At 37.9% G+C, this 12084-nt stretch overlaps 1 protein-coding gene across 1 annotated transcript in view; it reads left to right on the forward strand.

Annotated features, from left to right (window-relative positions):
- The window catches only part of SWAP70 (switching B cell complex subunit SWAP70), an 88284-nt gene that overhangs the window by 56702 nt on the left and 19498 nt on the right, over window positions 1–12084 (forward strand). Inside the window, exons 4-6 of the mRNA XM_007955063.2 lie at window positions 7957–8184; window positions 10202–10348; window positions 11868–11976. Of these exons, the coding sequence (XP_007953254.1) occupies window positions 7957–8184; window positions 10202–10348; window positions 11868–11976 (484 nt within the window). The remainder of the gene's footprint in view (window positions 1–7956; window positions 8185–10201; window positions 10349–11867; window positions 11977–12084) is intronic.

Consider the following 12084-nt stretch of genomic DNA (forward strand, 5'->3'; position numbering starts at 1 on the left):
GATGGTGTACCAGTCGCTAGGACTAATTGTTTCCATGAATTTTGGTTTTCTTCATTCTTGTTTGCTCTGGACGAGGAGAGACCCATAGTTGCATCTAGATGGCAGCTTGCTAGCTTTTAAAATCCCAATCACTACTCGCCAAAGTAGGAGGTGGAACAATGTTTTGTATAGTATGTTATGCCAATTGAGCTTGATGTCCCCTGCACAGTCTTAATTTTCATGTTTATAAAATAGGGCTAATAATAGTGCTTACTGTAAGAGTTATGAGGTTGTTTGTTAGTTCAGTGCCTAACACATAACATGCACTTAGTGTGTTAACTCCCTACAGCTACTGTTACATATGTATTTTGCACCCTAGTCTGCTTATTTTCTTAGGATACATTTCCAGCAGTGGAATTCTTAGTCCTAAGAAATGCATACTATCCAGGTGTTTGATGAACAAGGCAAACTCACTTTTCAAAAAGGCTATACTAATTCATATACCTTTATTACCAATAGTGGGTAAAGGAGGCCATTTTTATCCATCCTGTCAATATTGAGTCCAGTCTCTGATTTCCTGATTCATGTTCATGTTAGGAGAAAGATACCTGTTTAAAAGTTCACACTACAATATTTTATTTAAACCCAGCAAGAATTTGTTGACTAAGTCAGGCATCAAGGGGAAAACAGACATGAAAACGATTACTCTGCTGGAGGAGAAAAATAATTGAGTGTAATTCATAACAAAATAGATTACCTGCTGTAAGAGAGATGCAAACGCCATGTGAATACAGAAAAGGGAAAGATTTATTCCAGCTTTGCGGAGGTGACATGGATCAAGGAAGACTTTTTAAGAGAGATAGCATATTGTAGTGGTTAAGAGCGGAACCTTAAACTTTTTCAGTAAAAGGGCCTGATAGTAAATATTTGAGGCTTTGTGGCTTTGCAGGCCATAAGTTGTCTGCTGCAGCTACTCCTCTTTGCTTGTTGCATAAAAGAAGTCACAGACAATATGTAACTGTGTTTCAATAAAACTTTTATTTATGGATGTTAAAATAGGAATTTCATATAGTTTTCAATGGCCATGAAATAGAATTTTTGGGCAACCATTTAAAAATTTAAAAACTGATCTTAAAAACAGACAGTGGGCCAGATTTAGCTGGTGGGCTGTAATTTGCCCATCTCTGGTTAACATTTACCCTGCAGTCATATTTCCTTGATTTGAATTTGGCTCATCACTCTTTACTAGTTGTGTGACCTTGGACAATTAATTTGTACTTTAGTTTCTCAATTGTAAAATAGGGCTAATGCCAGTATACCTCCTAGTGCTGTAAAGATTAAATGAGGAGAGTCCCAGCCCTTAGTAAGTACTCATTAAGTGTTAGCTATTATATTTATGGGAGCTCTGGTAGCATACTGCCTAAGTGCTTGACTGCTAACCAGAAGGCTGGTGGTGGAAACCCAAGGAGGGATCGCTATGAGTCGGGTCCAACTCGATGGCACATAACAACAACAACAGCAACATTATGTTTATGGAGAAGGTAGCACTTGTGGAATATTTAAGTGACTTACATGGCAACATTGTTTTGGTTACCTAGTGGAGCTCTGGTAGCATAGTGGCTAAGACATTTGCCTGCTAACCAGACGGCTGGCGGTTCAAACCCACCAGCCACTCCTTGGAAGGAAGACTGGGCAATCCTACTTCCGTAGTGATACTGCCTCGGAAACTCAAGGGGGGTCGCTATGAGTCGGGTTTGACTCGAGGGCACATAACAACAACAACAACAACAACAACAACAGTGCAGCTGTAACAGAAATACCACAAATTGGATGCTTGAACAAACGGGAGTTTACTGTCTTACAGTTTTGGAGGCTTTGAGTCTGAGTTCAAAGTTCTAGGCTCTAGGGGCTGGGTGAAAGCCCCTTAACCTTGGGCTTTCGCTCTGGCTCCTGCTCCCGGCCCACTGAAGCTAGAGGCTTTTCTTCACTCAGCTGTTGGCTGCTGAGGTTGACAAGCCCAAGGTTGACAAGTAAAAAGGCACAGTCCCAATGTTACCAAACAACATGGCAGGCCACTAATTCAAGTCCAGAAGAAGTCCCAAGATTGCCAGTGCATGGCAGGGTGTTGAACAATGACTTGGCTACATGCAGGGTTCAAGCGTGCCAAAAAGCTGGAGACCTTCCTCAAAGCTGCTGCTTAGATACTGGAAGCAGCCACATCCCTAAAGCAGCTGCTCAGCTGCTCCAGTAGATTCCACCATGGAACTGACTGCCAGTCTCACCCTGGGGACTAACTACATCCAGCTGCCCAGCCACTCAACCAGGCCCAGCCAAGTTGACAACATTAATTTGTTTATACTTCAGTTTCCTCAACTGTAAAATAGGGCTAATGCCAGTATACCTCGTGGTGTTGTAAAGATTACATGAGAAGAGTCCCAGCCCTTAGTAAGTGCTCATTAAGTGTTAGCTATAAGATTTATGGATAAAGTAGCACTTGTTGAAAATTTAAGTGACTTACATGACAAAATTAAGGTGTTTATACCACACAGAACTAAAAAAATAAAACAACAGTTTTCCCCATTTGAGATAGTTCCATAATTTTTGTCAAATGATATTCCTGGAAATGTGTGTCTGTAAAGTATAGTTTTTACATTAGTATTCATTTCCCACTTAGCCAAGAACAAAACTGGGTGTGTCTGCTGGGAACTTATTAGGAAGAATTGCCATGACGTGATTAAAAATCAAACCTGAGATAATTTTAAGAGACCCTCAATGAAATAAAACCTGAATTGTTGTTAAGCCAATAAATGCCCTTTTTAATGACAGGGAAAGGAACTTTTAACAAAACAAATTTTAGAGCTGGAGGCCTCAAAAATCATATGCAGCTTGAAAGTTTATTCTTTGTTATTTTTGGTGAAACTTGCCTGGAAGGAGGAAGTAAGCTGCTTCCTGAAACTGAATGAGCTCTTAGAATTGATGTAGGCCACTAACACGGCAGCACGTGATTTATTATTTAGTGTAATTGAATAGAAGAGAATGGAAATGTTTGTCTCTCCTTGGACCATGTAGTGAATCAAAGGTCCTTGAGTTATTTGATTATGGTAAGTATATGATTGTGTTTAAAGTCAACAGCAAATAAAGCTAATTGTCTGGCAAGTCCCTGGTGATGCTGAGCAGAAGCTGGTGTTGATGAGCTGATGACGGCTTCAGAAGGGCTTGGGAGGGCACCTTCGGGCAGGTTCAGGATGACTGGGAAGGTGCCTCTATAACTGACTGTGCTACTCACAGGCACTTCCTGAGTTATAAATACTGTAAAAGATCATCCAGCATGCAAGAGGAAGCTGAAGCTCAGAGTGACTCTGAGTGTGAGAAGCATAGCTTTATTCACAGTGCTGGTAAGGAAGAGCTAAGGCGGGTTTCTTGACTTGTAGTACAAATAGTCAGCTGTACTATCTTGTCATGCCCCGTTAGTCACCCTGTGCATGCACATGGCCGTATACGCATGCCTCCTTTGGCTTTGCTGCTGCAACTTCTAGTTGTGCCTGTATTGCTTTAACCCCAAGTTGTGATCAGGCAGCCCAGGTCCTTCTTTTTGCTGCCTTAGGGATATTGAACTTCTGTGAGCATTGATGCCACTGTTATTTTATCCCAGGCAATTATTCACCTTTTTGATTCTTTTTTTCTTGTCTCCTATCTCTTCTTGACTTCAGTCTTTTCCCTTTTCTCTCTTTCTAATAATACCTGTTTTCTCTCTTCCACTGTCTATCCTTGTTATTTCTATTTAAGATCTCCACTCCCCCCCTGCCCCCCAAATATACAACAAACTAATAATATCTGAAACTCTTAAGAGTGGAACTAAAGCTACATCTCTGTCAAGAGAAAAGAAAGTCATCCTTTGTTGAATATCTATCATGTGCTAGTGTTGGAGTATAATATTGTCTTTGTTGTAGAGAATTAAATCAATAGAACGTTTGATAGTTTTTGAACTTGTTGTATTTTGTGAATATACCTTGTTGCAAAGATGTTTTTCCTATTGTTAAAATGTTATTTCACAAACAACATTCTAGCCAAATTAATGGAAATGCTAAAAAAAAGAATCCACAATCTCTTCATAATTAATTAAACTGCTTCTCCTGTGTTTTCTTCTAATATCTGTCAAATATTTACATAATGTTTATGCAGTTGAAATCATAGATAAATCTCTTTTTCACTTTGCCATTTAATATATCCTTTTTAATAATATTCCACTTAATGCAGAAGGGAAATAACATTGATGGAGTACCTGCTATGCCCCAGACACTGGAAGTACTTGGGATTCCTTTATTTATTTATTTATAAGCATTTTATTGTGCTTCAGGTGAAAGTTTAGGAGTTCTGGTAGCGTAGTGCCTAAGACACTTGACTGTTAACCAGAAGGCTGGCAGTTCCAACCCACCAGCCACTCCTCAGAAGGAAGATTGGGCAATCTATTCCATAGAGATACTGCCTCGGAAACCCAAGGAGAGTTCGCTGTGAGTTGGGAATGACTCAACAGCAGTGAGTTTGGTTTGGTTTATTACTTGGCTGATAGGTGGCCTCTGGGAGGGAGTGTCTTGAGTTTCAAGTTAGAAGGTTATGTTAGGGTAGTAGTCCCAAGAATTCTGTCTCTTTCAGACCAGTCAGCCTGGCCTTTTTTTTTTTTTTTTTTAACTTGAATTTTTGTCTATGTTTATTTTCTTTAAGTTTTATTTATTTTGTTGTTGAGAATATACACAGCAAAACATACACCAATTTGCAGTTGCAAATTGGTGGCATTGATTACATTGTTTGAGTTGTGCAACCATTCTCACCCTCCTTTTCTGAGTTGTTCCTCCCTCATTAACATTATCTCACTGCCCCCTAAGGTTCCTGTGTTAAACTGGGTTCTCTAGAGAAACAAAACCAGTAAAACGTATATATATATATGAAGAGAAATTTATCTTAGGAAAATGGTTCACACACTTACAGAAGCTGGCAAGTCCCAAGTTCTTGGATCAAATGTCAAGCTGGAGGCTTTTCCCAACTCACACAGCTGCTGGGGCTGAGGAGCTCAAGGGTGGCCGGCAGTATCCTGGCTGTTGACTCCAACGAATGACAAATCCAAGATCTCCAGGCCGAATGGTGCATTGTTCGCTCATGGATAGTTGTAGGCAGAATCCCGATCCACAGAAGAGTGTCTCTTTTCCCAGGATGTCCATAAGTATTCTGGAAGCAGGCCATACCCCTAGGGAAACTCCCTTTCAACGGATTGGCTGCTCAAAACATATACGTCTGATCCTGTCTTTGGAACAACCAACATCACAATTGCTTAAACCACACAAATTGTGGTCCAGCCAAGTTGACACAAATCTCCAACTATCACAGTTCCTATCTAATCTTTCAAGTTGCTGCTGTTAATTTGATCCCATGAAGAATTCTTAAGAGAGCATATAATGCTCAAGGCAGACCATTTTTTACTAATTGAGCTAAACTGTTGGTTGTTTTTAAGAAACTTTAAGGGGATATTTTTGGCTTAAGATTTAAAGATTATCTCATATCAGTAGTTTCCGGGGTTCATCTGCCCTCCATGGCTCCAGAAAGTCTAGTGTCTGTGACAATTTAAAATTCTGTTCTACATTTTCCCACCTCTTGATAAGATTCTTCTGTGCAGTCTTTGATCAAAATGTTCAGTCAAGGGTAGCTGGGCATTCTGTAGTTCTAGTCTCATAGCAAAAGAGGCAGTTGTTCATGGAGGCCGTCAGCCACATATTCCGTATTCTCTTCCTATTCCTGACTCTCCTTCTTCCTCTTTTGCTCCAGGTAAATAGAGACCAATTATTGTATCTTGGTTGGTTGCTTGCAAACTTTTAAGACCCCAAGCACTATGCAGTGACCTAGGAGACAGAACAGAAGCACTAAAAGCATTATTAGGACAATTAACTGGGCTGTCCCGTGGAGCTGTGTCCCTAAACTTCCAAACCAAGGAGCCAAATCCCATTAGGTGTTTGGTTGTACATAAGCAGCTCCAGTAGCTCCTTTTTTTTTTTTTTTTGTCATTTTAAATATATCTATCATACAACTTTTGTCAATTCAATTTTTTACAGGTGTACAGTTTACTGAGACCAATTACAACAATCAGCTCTACAACCCTACTGTTAATCGGGGTAGTTTTTCCATCACCATTAACCTCCTTTTTCCCCTTCCTCCTGTCCCTAAACCCATTGCCATCCTGTAGATTCTGATTCATAGCGACCCTATAGGGCAGAGTAGAGCTGCCTATAGAGTTTCCAAGGCTATAAATCTTTGTAGAAGTCGACTGCCTCACCTCATCTTTCCTTCATGGAGAAGCTGATGGGCTTGACTTGCCGACTGTTTGGTTAGCAGCTGAATGTTTTAACCACTGCACCACCAGAGGTCTTTTCCCGCCCCTGGTAGTCACTAATAAATGTTTTCTATGCATCTGCTTTTCTTGTCCTTTTATATAAGTGAAGTCATGCAATATTTGGACATACTGAGTTTGAGAGCACTGTAGGATATTCTGTTATCAGAGGAGCTCGGGTGGCATAGTTGTCAAAGCATTCATCTGTTAACCAAAAGATTGGCAGTTCGAACCCACCAGTTGCTTCATGGGAGAAAGATGAGACAGTCTGCTTCTATAAAGTTTACAGCATCAGAAACCCCATGTGGCCGTTCTGTCCTATAGGGTCGCTATGAGTCAGAATCAACTTGATGCAGTGGGTTTGGTTTTGGTTTTTATAGAATATTCAGACTTTCTAGAAGATAAGATACACCAATTTCTCATTCAGTATTACTGCCTTACTTACTGTTTTTCTAATTGGTGCTGCTGGCATACCTCATTTTCCTGTGCTTCACTTTACTGAGTTTCGTAGATACTGCCTTTTTTTACAAAGTGAAGGTTTATGGCAACTCTGCTTTGCCCAAGTCTGTCGGAGCCATTTTTCCAACAACATATGCTCACTTCATGTCTCTGTGTCACATTTTGGTAATTCCCACAATATTTAAAACTTTTTCATAATGCTGTTACACACTTAATAGACTACAGTATAGTGTAAGCATAACTTTTGTATATACAGGGAAACCAGAAAATTCGTGTGACTCCCTTTTTGTAATATTCACTTTATTGCGGTGGTTTGGAACTGAATGTGCTGAGGTATGCCTGCATTTCAATAGCAGCATTTTCTATTTTTCTACACAAAAGTGTGATATTTCAGGACTTAATAAGCTTTTCCAGCACAGGTTGTGAATTCAACCATCGTTTATAACATCCTCAGTGTTCTAATTGGAGAAAGCAGTGTAAATTTCAGACAACTGATCTACATGGCCAATTTGAGGACTAGTTTGTACTAATTTGAGATACTTATTTAATTTGGTGCTTTTATGTTAGTTCAGTAAGGTTAATGTAATGAGAGATGAAAATATTTACACAACAGACATGTAATCAGATCAGATTAATTAGTTTATGTGTGGTGATGTATGTAAAATTTGCCTTAGTTTTGTATACAAATATACTATACTACTAGAGGGTTATTGATTTTTTTGTTCCTTTACTTACCCTAGGCTAGTATAGAACCAGTGGCATTTCCGTCATATCCTTCTCCCCATGTTGTTGTAGTTAGGTGCCGTCGAGTCAGACCCGACTCATAGTGACCCCTCCTTGGGTTTTGAGGCGGTATCACTACGGAAGTAGATTGTCCAACCTTCTTTCTGAGGAGTGGCTGGTGGGTTTGAACCATCAGCCTTCTGGTTAGCGGTCAAGTGCCTTAGGCACTAGGCTACCAGAGCTCCTTCTCCCCATAGTACCATGATTCTTTAAAGATATACACTTTTGGAACTGTAAAAGAATTTTTACAGAAAAGAATTTTACCTAAATTGGTCATATCAGTGCAAACAATAGAAACATACCTGTGGTAGAAAAGTTATTTCAAACTAGGAAATAATATTTTTTTATTTTTTATGTAGATTGAATACCTGCTTAAGAAACTTACAGAAGTTATGGGAGGAGGTTGGCAGCAAGAACACTTTGAGCATTATAAAATCAACTTTGATGGCAATAAAGAAGGGCTTTCAGCCTGGGAACTTATTAAACTTATTGGAAATGGACAATTTAGCAAAGACATGGATCAGCAGACGGTATCTATGGCAATTAATGAAGTCTTTAGTGAGCTTATACTAGATGTATTGAAACAGGTAAGAGCCCTCTAACACTGTATTTTTCTTCGTCTTTAGAATCTTACATGTTTGAAATAAATAAAATTTTCAACATAAAGATGATTATAAGTCACTTATGCTCTTACGTAGATTTAGAGCAGGAATAAAGTCTCTTATTTTCCTAGTCTTGTATTAGGCATTGTTTTAAAGAATTACCGCAGGTTTTGAAGTTCAGTTAAGAATCGGAAGTTCCTATTTTGAAAAACTGTTTAAAAATCACATTTCCAAACTTTTTAGAGTATCTTCAGGTCACATTTAATACCCATATGCATTGATCTGGAAGGATTCCATGATATTATTGCTCAGTGAACAAATCAGGTTGCTGGTTGGTAGGTATCTAGTAATCGCTGTCATGTAATGTGATGTGTCTGTACAGCTGTCTGGAAAGATGGTCACCAAAATGACAATGGTGGTTGCCTCTGCACTGTGGGATTTTGGTGGTTTTATTTTCACCTTTATTCCTCTCTGTATTATTGGATTTTATACATGATTACATATTATTTTTATAAAACCAAAAAGAATACCCTCCTGTGGGAAGAAAAATACTTTTATATAGAAAAGTTGCTACATAATAGCAAATAGTCTTATTAGACTATTGTTTTTAGTTTCTCATTGCCCAACATTGTATCAGATATCCATATGGGAAGCTTAACATATGGTAAATAGACTTTATATCTTTTTGATGCATCTTTCAATCTTCTTATATTATTATATGGAATAATAACTCCTATTTGGGATTTCTTGCTTTGCTCCTTTCTTTACTCAGTAGGTGGTGTTTTTGTCTTTGCTCTTTTCTTCTTAATGAAAACCATCAATATACAGTTATTGAGGCTTACTTTGTATAGATTGCTGGTGATACAAAGTGGTAGGAGACATGGTTTCAGTCTTAAGGGGACTTCTAGACCTATTAGAGAGGCAGAAAATATGACTACAGATGAATTGCAGTATGGATAGCTTTTGCTAAATGAACAGTTATTAGGAAACTAAACAAGTAATCTAGTTAGAATTCAATATGGTAATTAAATCAAACTTATAGACAAGTTAATATATATTTAATGATATGTGATTCTTTACCATCGTCTTATCAGCATCTGTGGATTTAATGTTAAAAATTTCAGTTATTCTTGAATAATCTATAGGATTTTGCTTACTATAATGTATAATTTTCCTGAAGTAAAATTTTAAATTATGCATCTTTGAGGCTGAAATGTGGGAAGGAAGCACAGGGCTAGTGAGTGTGAGTTTAGAAGTCACACTTAGAAGCCAGTATGTAGTGTTCTTTTGCTCATCTGGCACGGAATTCATCTTCCAAAACAGTGAGAGTTCAGGTAGAAAGGTAAATTGGTGCTATAAGGTGTAAAGCCTCAAATATTTGGTTGAAAAGTTAATACTTGGACAAGTTGACACCTCTGAGTATTTTCATTGATTAAGATTTTAATTTACTGAGAATCACTGTTAGGGTTTTGTGGTGTTTTACAAATTTTTTTTTTATATGGAGAATTTTGAGCATACACAAAAGTAGAGAGAATAGACAGAATAATAAAATGAACTTCCATAAATGCATCACCCAGCCCGAACAACCACTAACACGTGATTGATTAATCCTACCCCATTGACCCCCCACCTACTTCTGTATTTTGAAACAAATCCCAGATACTTAATTTTATCTACAAATAATTTACTAGGTATTGCTAAAAGATAGACATAAAAAACAATACTTTTAATATCAGGGGTTCTTAATATATGATCTTAGAGCACTTTGGTGGGGAGGAAGGTCTCTGGAATGTCTGAAATTCTATGCAAACTTTTGTCTGCATGTGTTTGCATGAATTTTAACTTGACCTTCATAGAGTCTCAAAAGGTTCATAATCCACAAAGGATATTCTCAGAACCACATATCAGATCATAGAGCAGGCAATACTGTCTTATAAATAGAAGCATAAATAAAGCTCTTATAAATAAAATAAGCATTTATATCAGATTTCATCTTTTATAGGGTTATGTGATGAAAAAAGGCCATAGACGGAAAAACTGGACTGAACGCTGGTTTGTGCTGAAACCCAACATAATCTCTTATTATGTGAGTGAAGATCTGAAAGATAAGAAAGGAGATATTCTCTTGGATGAAAATTGCTGGGTGGAGGTAAAGCTCTTACTCTCTGCATGATTGACCTGGTGCTGCCCCCTGCTGCTGAAGTAGTTTCTCATCTACATTCTTGACCCTCCAAACCCATTGCCATGGAGTCTATTCTCATAGCAAACCTACAGGGCAGTGTAGAACTGCCCCATGGGGTGTCCAAACCTGTAGTCTTTACAGAAGCTGACTACCACATCTTCATCCTGCAGAGCAGCTGGTGGATTCAAACTGCTGGTCTTCTGGTTAGCAATTGAGAACTTAACTGCTACACAATCAGGGCTCCTTTTCCTAGACCTTAGAGCTTTAAAATAATCCTATAATTTTACATTTCTAAACCAATATAGGAATACAACAGCCATTTTCCAAACAATATAGGCATACAGTAGCCATATTTGTGATGTAGACAGAATTTGTTTTTCTAAGCTCTGGTGGTGTAGTGCTTAAGGCATTTGACTGCTGACCAGAAGTTGGCAGTTCAAACCCACCAGCTACTCCACAGAAGGAAGACTGGGCAGTCTACTTCAGTAAAGATTTACCCTTGGAAACCCAAAGGGGGGTCGCTATGAGTTGGACTTGATGGCCTTGAGTTTTTTTTATTTTATTTTAATATGACTTTATCTTCTCTCTTTTACTCACAAAGTATAGAGATCGACAGTCATTTATTTGTATATTTAATGAATTGTTTATTAAATAGAGTCTTAAAATAGAAATGAATTAAAAAACCCAACCGTTTATAAAGACAAATTTGAAATCATGAATATACCAGAAAATCTGGGACATTTTGAGAATAATAAATGAAACAGAAGAAGATGTAAGCATTACCTTTGAATACTTTGAGTGACTTTCAAGATACTTTATTCATAATTACTAATTCTGTAAAGAAGTGAAGTCCTCAAGATCATAAACTTTTCAGTTTTTAGTTTATGTGTGAACTATCACCCTGCTTGTTTCTATCAAAGAACATTTAAGATATTTAGGATCTCACCATAGTGCATTTTGATGAATGGAGTGGTATAGATATATTAATGACTAGAGACCACTAAATGGTCTTCTTAGATTCAACAAAATGTGCAGACTCACAAGACTACCATAGGCCATACCAGTCTACCCATAAAAATGTAGGACAGAACCACAACTTGCCAGCAACAACTGCCCAGGTGCAACAAGAGGAGAGCTACATTAGGCAGGTGTGGGAGTCACCCTGGCTTAAAAGCCAATACCTTTTGTAACAATTCCATGGGTGTACCTTCTAGGGCCCCTCAAGGGACTGCTCTGGTATAAGAGTGGCCAGATGTGTATAGTTAGTTGTTTATAGGTCTTTCAGTCCAGATGTAATGTAGTCATGGATCATAAGTAATGTTGCCTAGGGGATAGTATTTGTAAATCAGTAATAAGCATTGATTGCTATTTTTCATTGACATTGAGTTTTAGCCAGATTGGTATAAATAATTAATACAAATAATGTAAATTAAATTAAATATGTAAAAATTTAGTATTAAATCACGAAATTTGCTTTTTGTTTTAGTCCTTGCCTGACAAAGATGGAAAGAAATGTCTTTTTCTCATAAAATGTTTTGATAAATCCTTTGAAATCAGTGCCTCAGATAAGAAGAAGAAACAGGAATGGATTCAAGGTAAGGTAGTTTTATGATTTCCCATGATTTAACATGAGAGGTCTCCCTATTTTTGAATCTCCTTAAAGAGGCTAAGGCACTCTTTCTTCATTGTCTGTATTTCTGTGT

The sequence above is a fragment of the Orycteropus afer genome, unplaced genomic scaffold (assembly GCF_000298275.1).
Source record: "Orycteropus afer afer isolate SDZICR_OR568_19922 unplaced genomic scaffold, OryAfe1.0 scaffold00014, whole genome shotgun sequence".
Classification (NCBI taxonomy): domain Eukaryota; kingdom Metazoa; phylum Chordata; class Mammalia; order Tubulidentata; family Orycteropodidae; genus Orycteropus; species Orycteropus afer.